Source organism: Brienomyrus brachyistius, chromosome 8 (genome assembly GCF_023856365.1).
Source record: "Brienomyrus brachyistius isolate T26 chromosome 8, BBRACH_0.4, whole genome shotgun sequence".
NCBI classification, from domain to species: domain Eukaryota; kingdom Metazoa; phylum Chordata; class Actinopteri; order Osteoglossiformes; family Mormyridae; genus Brienomyrus; species Brienomyrus brachyistius.
Genome location: NC_064540.1, coordinates 6993090 through 7011933, shown reverse-complemented (window position 1 = coordinate 7011933; position 18844 = coordinate 6993090). Strand labels below are relative to the sequence as shown.

General features: G+C 42.0%; 3 protein-coding genes across 3 annotated transcripts in view; 1 reads left to right on the top strand and 2 right to left on the bottom strand.

Moving 5' to 3' along the window:
- Window positions 1–1892, top strand: part of LOC125747153 (centromere protein P) — a 70585-nt gene extending 68693 nt beyond the window's left edge. Inside the window, exon 9 of the mRNA XM_049021999.1 lies at window positions 1556–1892. Within this exon, the coding sequence (XP_048877956.1) occupies window positions 1556–1677 (122 nt within the window). The 3' untranslated portion in view covers window positions 1678–1892. The remainder of the gene's footprint in view (window positions 1–1555) is intronic.
- On the bottom strand, window positions 1872–14747 carry ippk (inositol 1,3,4,5,6-pentakisphosphate 2-kinase). Its single transcript, XM_049021997.1, has 13 exons — window positions 14519–14747; window positions 12512–12571; window positions 11701–11796; window positions 8748–8814; window positions 7814–7935; window positions 7559–7648; window positions 7101–7159; window positions 6797–6869; window positions 6413–6668; window positions 5091–5226; window positions 4820–4922; window positions 4451–4530; window positions 1872–4138 (listed from the first exon to the last, which is right to left on the bottom strand). Exons 1-13 carry the CDS (start codon window positions 14597–14599, stop codon window positions 3898–3900), a joined length of 1464 nt encoding a protein of 487 aa, XP_048877954.1. The 5' UTR covers window positions 14600–14747; the 3' UTR covers window positions 1872–3897.
- A 2590-nt stretch (window positions 14748–17337) lies between these two features.
- Window positions 17338–18748, bottom strand: si:dkey-42i9.4 (uncharacterized protein LOC492503 homolog). The gene is made up of 2 exons (XM_049023888.1): window positions 18213–18748; window positions 17338–17948 (listed from the first exon to the last, which is right to left on the bottom strand). Exons 1-2 carry the CDS (start codon window positions 18328–18330, stop codon window positions 17590–17592), a joined length of 477 nt encoding a protein of 158 aa, XP_048879845.1. The 5' UTR covers window positions 18331–18748; the 3' UTR covers window positions 17338–17589.
- Window positions 18749–18844: the final 96 nt, after the last annotated feature.

The window sequence follows — 18844 nt, the reverse complement described above, 5'->3', positions numbered from 1 at the left end:
CACTGACCAAAAATTTTTAACAAAAAAATATAATTTATTGGGGTGGGGGGGACAGCTCTATGTGTTGGCACTCAGAAGGTTGCTGGGCCGGCAGAATGATCCCACCATTGGGACCTAAACCAAGGCCCTTATCCTCAATAGCTCCAGGGACTGACTGACCCTTGTGGTGGCCTCCTGGGAAGCTTTTCCAGCCGTCCTGAAGAAGGTCCCACACATACGCTGAGCACTCATTGGCCGCTTTTCCTTAGCACACTATCACTCCCCTTTGATATACCTTTAAATCTGCTAAATTAAATGTAAATGTGCATTGTCTCAAAGGAGGAGACTCCCCTCCCAACACAGAGAGGAATCGTAGTAGATGGCTATTCCCATGGGCAGTGGAAGTGAAGGAGTCTCCTACTGAAAACACCCTGTCGTCGGCCCAGTAGGTCGTGTAGCGGGTGTGTAGTATTGTCCATAATGTTGGGCAACTTATGCAACATCCTTCTCTCCATCCCCAAATCCAGGGGCCCCAGTTCAGTCCCCAGCACAAAGATGGCCTTCTTTGTCAGTTTGTTCAGCTTCTTGGAGTCACCTACTCCAACGCCGCTGCCCCAACAGATGGCTGCATAGAAAATAGTACTTGCCATGACAAAACTGGTAGAAAACATGCAACATCTAGCTGCACACACTGTAAGGCCTAAGCTTCCTCAGGAAGTGGAGTTTGCTTTGTCCCTTCCTGTAGACAGCCTCAGTGTTCCATTTCCAGTCCAGGTGAACACCCAGGTCTCTTCACCATTTCTCCCAGGATGGAAGCTTAGTCCTGTTCCTACTAAAACCCACAACCACCTACTTCATCTTGGTCACACTTAAGAGAAGGTTGATGATTAATAACCATTACTTTTTTTATTATTTGATCCCTGTGAGGAAATTCTCCTCACTTCCCCACCTTGCTCGCTATATGCCACCCACCGCAGCGCCCAGGGAGCTGGGAGGTTAAGGGTCTTGCTCATGCACCCACAGACATGCTGAGGCCGGGCTCGAACCTACCACCTTCCGATCACAGGCATACTGAGCCACATGTTCCCACACAATGCCCGCACCAACACACCCCACAACTGCAGAGTCATCTGAAGATTTCTGCAAACATTTGGACTGAGTTATATTGGAAGTGATACTTTATTAATCCCCATGGGAAAACGGTCTTTTCACCTACCCCAGACACACATACAAGCGAGAGTAAGCTTGGAGTGAGATCACAGTTGAGTCAGCCGGTATGTGGCACCCCTGGAGCTGGGGGTTAAGGGTCTTACTCAAGGACATGTGACTATTCTGCCACGAATGTGGCTCAAACTAGCAACCTTCTGATCGTAGGCACAGGGGCTTAACGTACCGAGCCATACAACGTCTTCTGTGGGGGTTATAGCTGTCTGCACGACTTGTAAAATGCTCATCTCGAATGAATTGATTCTTAATTATAAAAAAGGTTTTCATAAGGTTAGCACAAGCCACAGAATCACCACAGAATCACAGGGTGAAATTTATACTGCTGTGTGTGTGTGTGTGTGCGCACCAGCCCTCCACATGGACCAGAAGAAGGTGATGGAAAAAGCCCCGCGCGCCTTTCAGAGTCTGCTCCGTGTGTTGGGAGTGGAGGCCGCAATCGACAGTCTGATAAGAGCAGTGCACGTGGACTAGCGCCTCCTGCTGGTAGGATGTCAGTGGTTGGGTAAAGACGACAGAAGCCTTTCTGCTTCTCATAGCATTTTATTAGCAGTATAAATCTCTGTACAATCCTGTTGAAACCAAAACCTCCAACCCATTCTCTTCAGCCTGTATGTACATATACTTGTACTGTCAATATTTATAATTAGCCAAACCCTAAAAAAATAAATAACATTTAAATACAAAAAGTCTGTCATATTCTGCTGCACCTACCCAACGTAGCAGTACGGGTTACTTCAGTATCACAGTGCTAGTTTTTATTTATTATTATTAGTGTCTCCTGTCCTGTTTAATCATGGATCTTCCCAAGAAAACAGTGTAAGTCTTCGGTATGCTCCAAACACACCAAATTGCTGTTTTACTGCATTATACACCCTGGGTCAAATAACTATTACTGGGTCTATTTGTGTGTGTGTGTGTGTGTGTGTGTGTGCATAGAAATTGTATAATACATAAAAACTAGAGTTTTCTGCAAAACATGGAGATCTGTTAAGACAAATGGATCATATTCCATCTTTGGCAGGATTTTCAGATTAATTAATAGTGGTCAGTTAATTTGAAAAGTAGGCATGATGTAGAGTAGTAGCTGTTAAATCTACCACATACAGTTCAAGCTAAATGACAGCGAGAGTGCGAGAATGATCCAGGACGACTTGGTGGATAGGGTCTGCATTCCAGCTCAGCCTGGAGTTTCAGGCATGATTTCACTGGGACTGAGGAACAAGGCACAGACCCTCTGGTGGTGGCTTTGGCGTCTCATACGCAGGAACACTTGTGCTATGAATAATCATCCCCGAGATGTTACACGTGAGCATTGCAATCGTGTAGCAGCACTTGACAGCTGAAGGCTGTTCAGCTCAACCAAATCCGACTGGGAAAGAAGCCGATCAAAGCTGTAAGTTTGCGATTTTCCCATTTATGTCTTAAGAGGTAATTCACATTACTGAAGCTGTTGGGTTCTGAGGTGGGGGGGGGTTCATTTATGCTTATTCTGCATTTTCAGTAACGGGTCATTTAAACCAATACAGGCTCAAGCCAATGTTAAACACTGGAAAAGATGACTCTGTGGCCTTCCTGGCTCCAGAAAGGGTTACCAAGTCTTGCCAAAAGAGACTCTGAATATGGAGGGGAGGAGGGGGGTATGCCTCAGACCTCAACCACATTCATCAAATCCCAGCTCACGCGGTATAAAGGGAGCCATGCACTGCTCAAGAGAGTCAATAAAACAGACGCTGTAATCCAGAGCAGTTTAACAAGGAAAATGAAGTGGTTTTTTTCTGGCATTTCTCCCAGGCTGAAGATCTGTCCATTCCGCTCATGGAAGGATTTCATTTTAAATTTGGGTGGGTACAAGGGGTCGATGCTCTCTGCCCTGACAAAATCACCGTGCAGCTTTTAGGAACTTGACATTTGATAAAGCGAGCTGGCTTCTATGGGGTTTTAGAGTTGAGTAAAGCTAAGGTGGGACTGTTCAGCATGAGCCCGTTCACTGTAAGGGGGTCACTTCAACAAGTCTGTAAGCAGCCCGCGTTCCTCAGTTCGCCTGCACTACTCACCACCTGCCGCAGTTATTCCTAAGAATTATCTCACATCACCACCAGCTCTGCTTCCTGGTCACATAAGTCGAAATATCCCACGTCGATCAGTGGTTAAAATGCAGGTCTAAACATTGACCTCGTCAAAAATAGTCAGACTTAAAGCTGTGGTTACTAGTTTGTTCCCAGAAGCTTCTCTCGCCTTTAGTAATTACTTAACCTGAATTACACTAGTAACTTTGAATAAATGCTCAAGAACAGAACCGTGAGACCTCATTTAGTCAGAGCTTGACATCACTGCAGAAAAAAGTATAATTATTAGTGCTTTCTATCTTTCACCTTTTTTTTACGTTGCTTAAAACAGACCAACAATGGAGCCAATTGAAAAGTTGGATCCTGCACCTACGGCAGAATTCTGTGCGATCGAATGGGCATCCGAACTGCCTAAAGGTGCAGGATCCATCCAGCTCTGTCTTGATGACACAGTGAAGGCATGTCGTGCCGCTCGAGACCAGTCTCGGGAAATAGGCTGCAGCTCGAGGAACGACAACTTTATACCGCAGTCCTACATTCACTCAGCAAGAACGGCATTCAGCTTTGCAGGAGGGGGTTGGGGGGGAGGAGGTATCTAGGTCCACTTTGCATAACTAAAGTATGTTCAGACAGCCTGAAACACTAGGGTGCAGTCCTGAGCATCTCTCTCCAGGTAGACATGCGTTGCTGGTGCGTGCGGTTTGTTCTGATTGGCCTGCGTGTTCCACAGATAGTAGTTCACGATTTTTGAGTCCAGTTTGTACTGGTGAGCGATGCTCTCGTACGGTTTGGGGTCTAAGTCTAAGATGGACACGGATGTTGTGAACCTGGGCTTTGGAGTCTGTAAATCCAGGTTGGGCTCCAGCCTAAGAGGGAAAAAAAAAAAAAACACAAACGTTCAGTACAAGTCAAAGTTTGTCAAATGCCAGACAGTACAGCATACAGCAGTAGATGCAGGCAATTGAAGGAGTTTCTCTGACAGCTTCCTGTAGCAAAGAAATAGGTTTAGAAAATAAAAGGTAAAATAGTAAAAGGAAAAAAATTAAATCTGCAATATAACAGCTAATAACACAAAATCAGTCCTTTCTCAGTTAAGACTTTCGCCTATTGAAATGGAAAAACACAGAAATTTGCTACCCTTGGTAACTGGGAAGGCATGTGACTGTGTCCATACTTACAGTTCATCCTCTCCACATGGGGAGAAGGCAATCAGGATAGAGCAGTCTTTGGCTGTCATCGACACTCTGTACTGGTGAACCTGGAAGAAAATAAGGAAGTGTTTGCCATCTGATGTTTTTATCCAAAATAGCCAACCAGTGGCTACCTAGGGTGTCATCTGAGGGGGCACCGAATTAGCAAGCCAGTTTCACTTTGTCTCAGTAGAGGGCACCAGCGGTGAAGCTTGCCTTGGGCGCCACATGCACCTTGACCGGGACACATGGATTCAAGTACGACAGCCATAGAACTATCACAACAGATATGCAATCAGATCATAGTTTCTCACAATGTCACGTTAAAGGAAGCTCTACCCAAATATGAGGCGGTACCTTTCCAACAGCATATTCAATGGAACCATCGTCTTCGGCTGGACAGCTTTTCAGTTTTTCCAAGAATTTTTCATTGTAGGGCCCATCTAGCTGTAGCTTTCCCCTAACAGAGAAGAACATCCCTATCCATCAGCTTGCAGCTAACAAGCAAAATACTTTGATTCAGTCACATTACTTCGTGCATAAACGCCACCTAGTGGACAAACTTCAGATTTTCAACTTCAAAAATTAAACACACATCTAAACACTGATCCATAATGAAACCCAGTACCTCTCTTTAGGGAATTCCTCAAGGTACTGCTCGACTCGCTTGTACAAGGGGTAAACCCCTTCGATGTCAAGGTTGTCCAGCATCTGAGCTTGGAGTATTCTGTGCAGGATGCAATCCTTGGGCAGGCTGTGGTTCTCTGCAATATAAAGGACAGTTTAGCTTGAGGTTTCACTCCCACAGTGACTGACGGAGGTTGGTGGTGTTTGATCGGAATAATGACTTGTCTCTAAAACCAGTTCCACTTTCATAAGAAGATCTGCATTCCTAAACTACATGGTAAAATCTCATCTCGACCCCGGCCCCCGACAGCATTCATTTAGATTAGGTCCTCTGGTTTAAATCGACTTGATTAAAAAATTACTCGTTTGCTTGATGTGTGTTTAATTGGGGAATTCTGACAGTTTAGAATTTGATGGTACAGTTACGTGTAAAAAAAAGTTCATGCACTTTTACTTCTATGGTTTTACGCATCAGCATACAAGAAAATCTAGTTCATAGCAGGTCTTAAAATTAGGTTAATGCAATCTCAGATGAACACAACATATTGCGCTGTGTCATTATTTAACAAAAACTAAGCCAAAATGCAGAGGCAGTGTGAAAAAATTAAGTACACCCTTACTGCTTCCATAGGAATTAAGAGGTGCTGCTAATCAAATGCACTTGATTAATTGATCATCAGCAAGTGTGATCACCTTTATAAAAGCAGAAGTTTGGGCAATTTGCTGGTCTGGGGCATTTGTGTTACTACAATGCCAAGGAGGAACGACGTCAGCAATGATCTTAGAGAAGCAATCATTGCTGCCCATCAATCTGAAAAGAGTTATAGGCCAACAATTTCAAGTCCATCATTCTACAGTGAGAGATTATTCACAAGTGGAAAACATTCAAGACAGTCGCCAATCTTCCCAGGAGTGGATCCCAGCAACTTCAGCCCAAGGTTAGACCATGCAATGCCAGAGAAATTGTGAAATATCCATGACCTATTTCAGACTCTATGTAGGTAGATATCAAAATGACGTAATTGACCAGTGAAACATGACAAAAACCCTACAGCTGGACAGTGACCACCCTGATCAAACTAAATGAAGAGTATGTGTATCTCTGTTAGAAATAAATCGATGAAGTAACAGTGCAAAAGACCAGCGACCTCGCAGACCAGCAGTCTGCTGACAGTCATTTCCCTGACATACCACCTAATGAATCACATTATACAAAATGCGGCCTGTACTGAATATGGGAGACAGAAAGTTGCATTCTCACAAAAAGTGGAAAAATCATAAAAACAGCAGGAGCAGAGATCTGCTGACAAGGGGGCGTCTCACCGTTCTGGAGCAACTCGCAAGGCAGTGGGCTGCCCTCGCAGTAAGTACAGCCATCCACAGGGGGCGCCCTCCAGTGATCCCCGGCATGGTCGCATCCTGGGCTGTCGAGCAGCGTGCCCACGATGGCCTGAATGAGCTCGTTGACGGGCGCATCGGTGTCCTGCGTGGGAAAGTAGGGCCCAAGGTGGTGGGCGAGCGCGTCCAGGTCCTGCTGGCAGGACGCAACCTCCTCGCAGCCGTAGATCAGCTCACCATTCTGTGAGGGGGACAGAGGTGTCACGCCCGGCCAGCCAGCCACAGACCCAACCTCATCCATCCCGAAAGTGCCGAAGGGCGTGTGAATAAACATTTCGTTAAAAATTACTGCAGACTGTCAAAGCTTACCTTGAAAATTTTTAAGTTGTTCTGTGGTTCTTCTAGTAAGTGTTTAATTGTCAAGTACATTCTCTGTTTGTTCCTAGATGAACAGATAAAGATGCAGACATGGAGGTGATCTATACTGTATGAAACCATACTGGAAGAGTATTTTATAAAAAGTAACTACGAATATAGTTTCCTAAATGAATATCTTCACCTCCCCCCACCCTACAAATTTCTTCAGTATTATTAGTTAAGATTATGATAATCTTATATACTAGAAGCTGCACAGCAGCAAAGCACTAGCTGTGCGTGTTTCGTGGTCACTTACCCTGAAAACAGATCCAGAGGACAGTATCTGCTCATCCGCTTCCACTTTCCATTAGCTATCTGCACAAAACAAAATCATATTTGTACTCTTAATGCATACCTCAAAAAGTCATGTTGCATCTCTTCCACCAGGGGGAATCAAACTAGCCAAATGGCCCCCAGGATATTCCGGGCCACTGCCTTTGCATATATGGGACACTGTGGTTTCTAGCATCAATGCTATGTGCGTAGACTCTGGAATAGGCAGGCACACTGTCACGATAAACCCACACGTGAGCGCTGTGCATTCTGGGATAGGCTCCAGGCCTACCAGAATTGGACAAAATGTTACAGAAGATAAATAGAGATAACGAAATAAAATTTTGCATTTGTAGTAAGTCTTATTAAATCATTTTTTGCTAGTTTACCAAGACTAGCAAGAGAGACCCCACATTAACGGGCACAGCCTAGCCCCCTCACCTTAAAGTGCTGGTGCATGCAAAACCGACACACTCGCCGCTTGACCTCCTTCATGATTAGCTGTGAAGACGGCAGAAATCCACATTTTGGCTGCAAAACAAAAAAAACAGGCTTTTTATCGTTACCCTCTAAGCCTGCGTGAGCTAATGACTTGCAGTAATTTGAAAATCCCCCGCCCACAGGAAAGCGTGTCAGTCAGCACTGGTGTCCTTCACAGACAAGCCGTCGTTACCCCCCCACCTCCACAAAACTCACCTTGATCTCGATGCAGAGCTGCGGCCGGCGGTCGCTGAGGCGGCAGGCAGAGAGCTGCGTCAGGTTGGGCAGGCACAGCGCGCAGCCGCTGAACGTGTCCATCACCTTGTCACAGCGCGACTCTGCAGAACCCAAAGTGGCAATACGCTGCGATAAGGGGCACATTCTCACCGACGCCTGTGGGACAGACTTGCACTTTGAAACCCAAACCTCTACACTTCGCCACAAAGAAAATGCTGGAATTGAGATTTTTTTACATGCAGGGCACAGACACATTCAATCAGAGCTATTTTATATATTGTAATCATAATACAGTGAAATTAATCTAAAAGCCATTTTACTTATTATCGATTATTATAACAAGATTGCCACCTGCAGGAAAAGAGGGTCTCCCTTCACTCATCACCCCATCGGCTAACGTTACATCACAGACAAATTCCCCTTGCAGGAGGAACTGACCTTACAATCCGTTTCATTCTTCTTATTTTGGAATTATGTGAAAACTGGAGACCATCTACTTCCCAGAATTAAGCAATTAAGAAGATGCTCACAGTGGCTGCACGTGGCCATTGTCCGGTCATGGGGTTGAGACAGCTTACATACCAGAGCCAAGTCACACGAAGGGTGTAGCAACATTTCCACCCGACTCAACTTCCACCTAATGAGCAATTGTGACCGCAGGGTCAAGTCATGTTAAGTTCTGCTCCAGTGAGTGCAAGCGCTCCTCGCTCCATGATGCACTGAGAATGCGAGTGATGTCATCACCTCGCTCCATGATGCAGTGACAATGCGGGTGATGTCATCACCTCGCTCCATGATGCAGTGAGAATGTGGGTGATGTCATTAAAGGATCCTTTAAGGGGCCAATTGCTAGGTGGGAGGGGTCGGTAATGTGGGGAAAGCAGGCTACGCAGGGCTGGCCTTAAACATTTACCTGGCCGCTCGTGTTGGACCTTTAAGGACAGTTGCCTCAGAAAATCCAAGGGGAGTTTAACAGCTTCCTGCAAAGATATAAAAAGACAGCAACAAACATAATCCTTATTATGCTATTCCACTGATTTGCTTGATCTGCATTTGACTGCAATAAGAAAACCTCTAAACAGGAAACAGCCTGATAGACTATAAAAATGATACTTCATTATTAGTACTTTAGCATTTTCGCCTTCCTTAAACAGATGCAACTTCATAGTACTATATTAAACAAATGATAACCTTCAGCTGTTCCTGTAATTCCATACCTCAGATTTTAATGCAGAATACTAATTAAATAAATAAATAGAGAGAGAGCGAGAGAGAGAGAAAGAAAAAAAATAGGGGGCAGCATGGTGGTGCAGTGGTTAGCACTGTTGCCTCACACCGCTGAGACCCGGGTTCGAGTCTCTGCCTGGGTCACATGTGTGCGGAGTTTGCATGTTCTCCCCATGTCGTCGTGGGGTTTCCTCCGGGTTCTCCGGTTTCCCCCCACAGTCCAAAAAAATGCTGAGGCTAATTGGAGTTGCTAAATTGCCCATAGGTGTGCGTGTGAGAGTGAATGGTGTGTGAGTGTGCCCTGCGATGGGCTGGCCCCCCATCCTGGGTTGCTCCCTGCCTAGTGCCCATTGCTTCCGGGATAGGCTCCGGACCCCCCGTGACCCAGTAGGATAATGGTTTGGAAAATGGATGGATGGAGAGAAAAAAATAAATACGAAAGAAATCCAGCATTTTCTTCACTCCCAGCTCTCCAAAAACTGATAGCAGGATTAGTTCTTTTTGGGAAGTGACATTTATATTATATCTTCAGACCATCTCCTCTGTAGCTGAGCTTGCTGCGTAGTTCCCAGAGGGATTGGTTTCACTGGTAGTCTGACTGTTCCCAGTTACCGAACATCCTTCTCAGAAAACACAGATCATTTTACTTTATGCTACAAGCACAAAGGAATCAGCAGACAGGCTGGAGTAAGAGCTTTGTGCAGAGAGGAACGCGACACCAGTGAGCAGCCTGGGCAGAAATCACGCAATAAACTTGCGGGAGGTAGAACCACATTGACATCCATGTCACTAAGATTCGATCCATATGACGGCAATGTCGGGATATGGATGCAACAGTATCTGAAGTGAGTACAGTGCATAAATAAAACAAAGTGGCCTGTCCATCATGGGGAAAATGAGTGTCCCTCAGCAAGTGGGAAACCAACATAGAATCTTCCACCAGGAAACCAGAGGAGTACAAAACCACACATCCTTCTCCAGCAAGGGAAACCCAAAGGCAGACTGAGGGCCATTGTTTTGCCATCCTGGTACAACAAGGCAAAATAGCACATTGCAAGCATTCAAGCTGTGAAAGACTCGGCGGGGCATAAGTACAGCAAGGCTGAGCTTACAATGAACGCGCAGGTACAAAGCAGGAGCTAAGAAGACTATGCAAGGGCCAATAAATGTTCTTTGAATGCTCTTATGTTGCAATCAGATTAGTAAAGGAATTCATATCCCTAATTAATGAGATTTACTGGGAATAAGACACCACTAAGGACAAAAACCAGGACTACTGGGCTTCCAGGCTTTTGTCAAACATACGGGTCTAATGACAGTGACATCACAGGTGAATATTCAGAAGAAACAGAAGATTTGCATAATAACATGCTAAAATAATTGGGGGGGGGCGATTCACAGGTGAACACTGTGCTGTCCTGTATGGGTGCTCACACTTTAAATGATCATATGGTGATCATATGGTCAAAATGCTAGAAAGCATGTTTTATAGAGATCTATATGCAGTTGGTTGCATATAATATATATAAAAATGTAATTAATATATATGTATGTACAGAATTACAGAAAAATATAACCCCACTGCTATTCAAGCCAATTTGAAATATAATCCCATTAAAGACAAAAACATAATCCAATGGAATATTCTGCATGCTGTATTAAGCATACACTTATTATACGTGCTTAAGAAAAAATGTCACTAGTTCCATTGTCCAGTGTATATATCTAAGCTCGTAGTTGGCAGAGTAACTATCACCATTGGGCCCTTTGAGAACATCAGGTCAGACAGCTTCTGTACTGAATTTACAGGTAATACACAGTTTGAAAATGTATGTGAAGGTAACTGGCTTGAAGTGTTTAACAGTCCGCTGTGCAGATGGTGTGTGATGCCGAACAGCTAGTCTGCTTTGACCTTCACCACAAAAGGAGGGCCCATTCTTAAACGTGCTTCACTCACACCCTTCAGCAGGTTCTCCCCGGTCTATGGCCACCCTACACCTTCCACACGAAGCAACGAACCCCACAGCAGAAATCTCGCTATATTTAAGTTGATAAACCATTTGGAGAAAGGCATGGACAAATTTTTTTAATTTTTTTTAAATGAGCCACGCAGAAGCTCTGTCAAAATTTTACGTGATTCTTGCGGCATAATGCAGCTCGGCCGGTTTGTCATTTTAACCCACATATAGAAGGTAGTGGCTTTGAATCCTGGGGGGCAGACATAGTAATCATATCGCTGTTGAGCTTTTGTTAAAGGCTCTTAAACCCTAACTGCATCATAGATGGTGGAAACTTGCTGAACTTGCTCTCTGACGCCAAGATTTACTCACGTGTACGTCACTTTGGACAAAAGGCATCTACTAAATAAGTTAAAGTAAATGAAAACCAGTTTTCAGTGATGCAAAATTTTCCATCCAGCAGGTTTTAGGTCTCAGTGTGACAAGCTTGCAAAAGTACAATTTTAAAAATAGAGCTCCTCTTCAAACTGTGCTAATGACCTACCGGAATGTTCTATGGCAACACAACATAGCAAACAACACTTTTTTCCAGTTAGGCTGCAGTGGAGTAATCCGATGTCACGAGCTCAGCTTTCGGGTGACATGCTGCTCTGTTTTAGCAACGCCGTAAGAAACCCTTACCCCGTGGTGGACGCAGGTCTCTCCGAGAAGAGGCTTCATGACATTCTTACTGAATTCCACGATGTTCTGGATGTGTTTGAAGGCCTGCTCCGATGTCTGGACGCAGAAAGAACACAGCCATTCATCATCAGGGACAGTACAGGGACATCAGTGATGGATGATGACTAATTTTAGCCAAGTTCAAAAACAGCATCTGCATCCAGGCAAATGCCTCATGGCCCTTATCACACCTGGGTCGGACCGCGTCCTAGCCACCACCCCTCCCGTGAAGACCAGGCCATATGATCCAACAAACTACCAGTCTTTGCAGAACTTCAGAAATGCCACCTAAATTCAATATCTCCTAGATAATGAGCCTTAGTGACACAGCACTTCCCTTTCAAAAATTCCAGATTTTGTCCTCATTTTTATCTCCACATATTGTACCCATTTAACACTAGTGTGCATCTTTATACTGCAAATTAAATTTAGACCCCAATATTCATCTTGGATATAGAGTGAGGTGCCCAGGTTCAATCTGTACTCAAGACCTGGGCTGCAACAAGAACCTCATATGGGACTGGATCCTTGCTGTGGCAGCCCATTGACTGAAGACATTTCAGAACCAGTCACTGCTCCCAGTAACATTCATTCCGTTGAAGGCCAAAAATAAAATGAAAGCAAGATTAACAAGTAACGCTACCTGTTTTACTTACTTCATGGCCAGATATGTGTCAGGAGTGTTCACTTAATTTAAGATGGCAATGACGGCAAGAACATTCATTATTCTTTAAGAAGCCGCCCCCCCCACAAAGTTTCCATTAAAGTCTACCTGGTGTGCGTGTTCAGCATCTTCTGTGGGGTATTTCAAAAGGCGAAGGACTTGCGAATGCTGCAATAAAAACACATTGAGAATTCATCGTTAACAGCCTTTACTTTTCAATGAACCTGAGACCGCCACAGGGACGTTATGCCGTAATAAAACAACACTTCGGCTTAAAATTATATTTTGCGTGGCGTTATGTCGTCATGTTTAAGAACTGGCGTGATGTGATAAAATTATACATAATTCGTTTAAAATATATATTTATTACAATACGCAACTAAGAGCACAGTCCTGACACGGTTCTGAAGACAGTTTATATAATAAGCTACGTTATACACAACGTCTGACAGGTACTATAACTCACCAGAAAGTAGCCTGCGAAATTACTGCGATCACTTTCATTAAACCAAATAAACATATGTAAAGGCGTATAAAATATTACTACGGAAAAACCAAAGTGGATAAAGAATATACGTGTACGTGAAGGCCTATTCTTAAAAGCCTTACTTTAGGTAACATTTTTTAATCCCACAACGAAGTAAAGTATGCAAGACAACTAACAAATATAAGCCACTGGCCATATTACAATGCGTTTTTTTTCACACAAAAATTAAATCAACTGGCGATAAATCGCGATTACACCTCTCACACCGCCATCACACCCTACAATATTTAGCGTTTGCAGACACTTTCAAAGGTTTGATGGCATTTGAGTTCTCCCGTACTTAATGACGATATTTGCACACTGCGTTTTATTAATAATCATAATGTCATTACTGTTAACAGTAATAACAGTTTATCGAAACACTCTGTTTTAGCACCTAATCCAGAAAATAGGAAACAGTCCCCTATTAACATCATGAGCGGCATAATGAAATGAAAACTGCACAAATAGCAAATCTAAAATGAACAGATATGCATGACACCAAATAAAAAATGCGACTAGTTTCCTATAAAATATAGGCAGTTTTGCCCCTGAATGTTCACAATGTACAGCATATGTACTGAAATGATCACATATGTACCACATTAGAAACCAAGTTCAATACGTACAGTACTGAATCACTGGTTAGAAATGTACAATTTACACTGTTAAACATTTTACTTCAACGCTTTACGCACTATTATGTTAGACATTCCCCTTGGTTATTTACTCCTTAATGATCCTTAATAGGCGTTTAAGTGTGGCTGAAATAAATTAAGGGAACTGGTCGCCTATATTTCGCGTATTTCTCTCATTCATACACCTTTAAATTCAAAGATCCTTGCGATGCTCATGTCCATAAATATTTGTAAAAGTTCGCCCTGTTGATTAACAAAGACTTCATCGCACTTCTCTACGATACCAATGTTTATCTGTCCTTTGCTTTATGATCAAGCTATGTTACAATATGTGATAATTTCCAAAGCGCCCTCTCATTAAGAAAGCAAACTTTTTTAAAATAGTGCTCGCACATAAGTCAGTGTGTCAGCCTAGAAGAAATGTACCAGCCTAAATGCAATACTTCATCTTCAAAAGGGCAATTTCTGCTGGGTTTCTCAAACGGAAATATTTTTAGCGATATATATATGGAAGTACTCATTCCTCTTCTGTAGGTTCATTGCCACACATTCCTTAAGTGTGCTAAAATATGAAACCTACAAATCACTTACAATTAAATACAAAATTAATGTGATCGTAAAATTTTGGACATTCCTTCAAATTACAAGCAGTGAAAAAGAAATGCCTGAACGTCAGTAGTGAGTAACACTTCTGGAGGGTGTGAACGTATGCACCTGTACTGAATAACAACTAGAATTAATTAATCCATTAAGCAGTGAAAATTATAAATAATAAAATTCCACTTCATATTAGAATCAAACACACCTTGAACTAATTCATTAGATCTTTACAGGGTTACCGTGATCGTTCCTTTTTTTAAAGAAACTTCAGTTGCAACCAGCCTGAAATTATTGCATGTTTAATAGTTGTACAAACTAGCCGTTATGTTAGCTGATGCTATCGATACTTACCTGAACATGAGAGACAACTAGACTCTTATTACCCTCTCCGTGGTATTTCCAGTCGTTCTCGTCCATTTTATCTAGTTCCATAACACAAATTACCTTAATTATGATTTAACTAAACTAAACGGACGTGTCGACACATAAACACAAACTGATATGAAAATGATCGCTTCCCTAAGCTAAACACCAACAGACTACTACCACTACCGCTTTTCTCAAGGATATCCCACCTACTCTCACCCGATTTGCCAAGATTTCATAAATAAAACTTTCATTGGCAAATGAAAATTGACAAGCCAGAAAGCTGTCCAGTACTGGACATCTATTGCACAATAGTTACGCCAATCAAATTTAAGTTCCGCCTTGTTGTCCAGGAAGTAAAGCCTTCTATGTAAAATCTGTAATGAATGAATGACGTCAAGACGTGAAACACTTCAGCGCAATGAAAAGATTTTATTTTACTCAGAAATAAATATGCTTTGTTTTGAAACATATGACATCACACATTGTAACTTGTATTATATGTATACATTTGTATTACACAATTGGCTTAAAAATGTCCATTAGATATGTTACACATAAAGTATAGAGGTTCGTTAATATGTAAAATTATTATTTGTCATTTAATATAATTAGTAGCACTGCTATGCTTCATGTTTTGGAACATCTGAATAGCAAGAAAAAAAACGACAGTTATTTCCTAATCGTAATCTAGAACATACAATGATAAGCATATCTTGCGAATTTAATTCGAGTCATGCGATTAAATAAACATAGTAATCGTGTTTTAGTGACATTTCTATGTGTAAGTAAATGCCTTCTGATAAGGATACATACAAGATTGTACGTTTTAGACCCTCACAATTACTATGAAATAAATCAGATGAGCTGCACTAGTGGCTCCCAGTCCTTTGAAGGCAGTCACTGATTTTATACCTTCAATCCATGTACGATGTGTTACAATGAACCTGCAGCGCTGGAAAACAAAAGGCATGTGGCTGAGGACACCCTGAATGTGAAATTAGAAAAAAACCTATAGTGTTTAGAGAACTATATTCCACCTTATTACACAGTACTACAGAAATTAACCATTTTAGTCAGAGTGTAATGCTTCAGGTACCAAAATCACCGTGACTAAATATGACAACTGAGAATGAGAATAATACAAATGTGGTATAAGAATGCCAACTATGTTTGGAATCCCACCTTTTTATTGATAATTAGTAGATGAAAATGTAAAATAGTACCTACATGAAGAACTATAGGATTTAATCAGAGTTGTGTTATTGCAATAAATGATACGCAGTGTTTGTTAAACTTGGTGGTGAAATATGTCCTGATTATTTAAAAAGATTTTTTATCCAGACATAAGTTCTTTTAGCTCTGTTTTTACCATAGAATGAGTGCAGTATTAGCAATACAAACCTTCAACCAACCTAAGCAAAACATAAAATATGGCCATTTGAATTTCATACTAATCTTACCTTCAGGTATATTCCAGTTGCATATGTGTGGGTTTTCCTTCTGCAGTCCAGCAACAAGAGATGGGGTGAATCCGTGTCTTTAAATTAATTGCCTATAGTATGAAGTTGTGGGTTTGTTTTGTGATGGATTCGTATCATCCAGGGTATCCTCAGTTCACCATGACTCCCTGTCCTAAATAAGTTTTAGGAAAAACATATTAATAGTTTCCTCCATGTACACTGTGCGCCAAATTATTAGGCGAGTACTATTCGTGGAGATAATGTTAGCAGAAGTTGGACAAGTTTATAAAAGTGAATTCAGAAATGTTACATTAGTCTGTTGCAAACAAAAAAAAAAGATTATCAGTGTGTATAATTATTAGGCAATCAATCAGGAACCACGTGGATTTTTTTCTCATCGACTAAAACAGTTTTAGTTATTCAGTTTATGTAAGGATTAATAAACTATTGGCCATTCTATGCAGCCCACTTAATTAAGTTTAATGTCCTGTATGGTGACCTTGCTTCTCAGTGACCATCATAAGCTTGTTATTCATTGAACCAATAAAGCTTTTGATTTGATCACATCCTATATTAGCTGAGACAGCTAGACCCGCCTCCCAGATGCTGCTCTGAGAAGTGTACTCCTTGTCATCTTGGTAAATCTCACTTTAGAAAGGCGGAGTGGTTTTCTGAGGGGATTAAGTCAGATGAAGAAGAGGACCTGGTCATTATTCAGTCAGCTTTCAAGCCTTTCTTAGCCAACCTATCGGACACTTTGTTGCATGGCATTGTCATGCATGTAGCATAACCTTTTTGAAAACTGGTGACTTCTGGAAAAGTCTGAGAGGTTCATCGCTGATAATTGCAGTCCCCATCATTATGTTCCACCACTTTGTTTGCGTTTAAAGATGGTGTCCATCCACTTGGTCGATCAAGAGTCACTCTAATCATCTGTCCATGAAACCTTTGTAAAATCTTGAGACATATCCATGCCCAATCTTAGTGTTTTAGCTTGTGTACATTAGTGGGTGGATATCATATTTCAGTCTTTGTGGTTTGTTTTTTTCTGCTTCTTTTTTGGCCCATTTTAATAGCAGTAATAACTTGTTTAATAATTCTGCTGAGGAAAGCATCTACAGTTTCCAGTTTCACTCCAAACAGAAAGAATTCAGACCAAATGCTGACAATGCTCCATATTTTTAAGTCAGTTCTTAATTGGAGATTATTCTGTAGTGAATCTATTGGTTGGAAGAGAAGATACAAGGAAAATACTCTAGTCTAATAAGTATATGTGTGTTGTTTGTTCCTAATAATCGAGAATGATTAAAAAGTAATAAAAACTCACCAAAAAACACCAGGTAGACATCAGAGCTTTATTGGAAATCATCAATTTACTTTGATATCACTTTGTAAAACATTTACAACATCAGTGTAAGATCCATTTAAAAGAATACATCCCGGTACAATCTATGGCTATAAGTTTTAGACACACGTTCTCTACTAATAATACTAAAATCTATCGCTAATCTTTGTTGTCTTAGAAGTGTAGCTCTACATTAAATGTAGGAAAATACAGACCGTAAATAAGCCTTTTTATTACGAGAAAAAAAATTAGCTCGAAACAGTCATCATACTAAGAGGTTTAGAGGAACTTGACCTCCTTATTCTCAGTTCATCCTTACAACTGATCCTTTTATCGGTGGAACCTCCATTTGCCAGTACTGGTGGCGGTGGCATGGACTCATAAAGAACACAGATGGATCCGTCTTCCCCTATCCGATAAGAGACCTCGTACGGGTCGATCCACATCGTCAGTTCACTCGGAAGCAGCAGGAAAAGTTGCTCCTGGGAGAGTCCTACGGTACTCGCTGCCTTGGCGATCAGAGGATCCATTTCGTGGTTGATCCTAATGCATCGGTAACCCGAACCTCGGCAGGGGGTTTGAGGAAACCAGTGGTGCTGATAGTGCTCTGGGGGAGGGGCAATACAAAAAATATCCAGAACTTTGCTTTGAGATCCACCAACATTTATGACCAAACAAATCCGCTGGATTTTAACTTCAACTTTACAAATATTGCGAATGTACGTATTATTGCTCTAACCAGAGGTAACCTTCAACTAGATACTGAACTATATTCTTATAGTGAGGTATCTGACTTCGGCAATATAACACACACGTATGCCAATAGCACCCAAAAACTACGCGCTCACGCTGTAATAAAGTCGAAACCCACCTCCCAAAGCCTTCTCCAGCGAAAGGCTGAACTGTTCGAGTTGATTCTCCGTCAAAAGTCCGGTAGTTTTCAGCAATCTGGTGATGAAACTCGCAGCAGCCGAAACCTCAGTTTTCATTTTAACAACTTGCTTTGCTCATCAAACACTGGAAAGTACAAACGCTTTCGGGATTCGCCAAAATGTGTATATGCAGCCAATTTTACACGGGAAGCGGAGTTTTTTTAACGTTATAGCCCAATACGAAAACAAGAAAGGCCATCCACAGGCCCGTATGAGATACACTTTTCCCTTTGTTCATACAGCTGTAACCAACAATCACAAAGCAAGTCTACTTTGTCAAGACGTTCAATTAAGACTTTATACTCTGTTAATACTAACACTGTAACCTCGCTTCGTTAACTGTGGTAACCTATATCACTTAACATCAAGCTAAATTTCTTTACTTTTTACTCTCTATCGACGCTCTTTTCATCAGGGAAAATTTACTCATTCACACGGATGGTAAACATTCTCTGGCTACACAACCACGGGCAGCCAATCACGATACGCGGTCCTCTTGACGTCAGCGCACTAAATGGGGGATTTTGTTTTTGAGCCGCAGTAGACGAACGCATTCGACGCTGATTGGCTC

Excerpts from the sequence above, each read along its gene's own strand:
- ippk (XM_049021997.1), bottom strand. The coding sequence starts at position 14,599 with ATGGAACTAGATAAAATGGACGAGAACGACTGGAAATACCACGGAGAG. Across the intron at positions 11,797-12,511 it reads ATGCTGAACACGCACACCAG|ACATCGGAGCAGGCCTTCAA; the intron begins GTAGACTTTAAT and ends TTCTGCGTCCAG. Across the intron at positions 6,870-7,100 it reads CCTCTGGATCTGTTTTCAGG|GAACAAACAGAGAATGTACT; the intron begins GTAAGTGACCAC and ends CTGTTCATCTAG.
- si:dkey-42i9.4 (XM_049023888.1), bottom strand. The coding sequence starts at position 18,330 with ATGAAAACTGAGGTTTCGGCTGCTGCGAGTTTCATCACCAGATTGCTG. Across the intron at positions 17,949-18,212 it reads GCTGGAGAAGGCTTTGGGAG|AGCACTATCAGCACCACTGG; the intron begins GTGGGTTTCGAC and ends CCCCTCCCCCAG.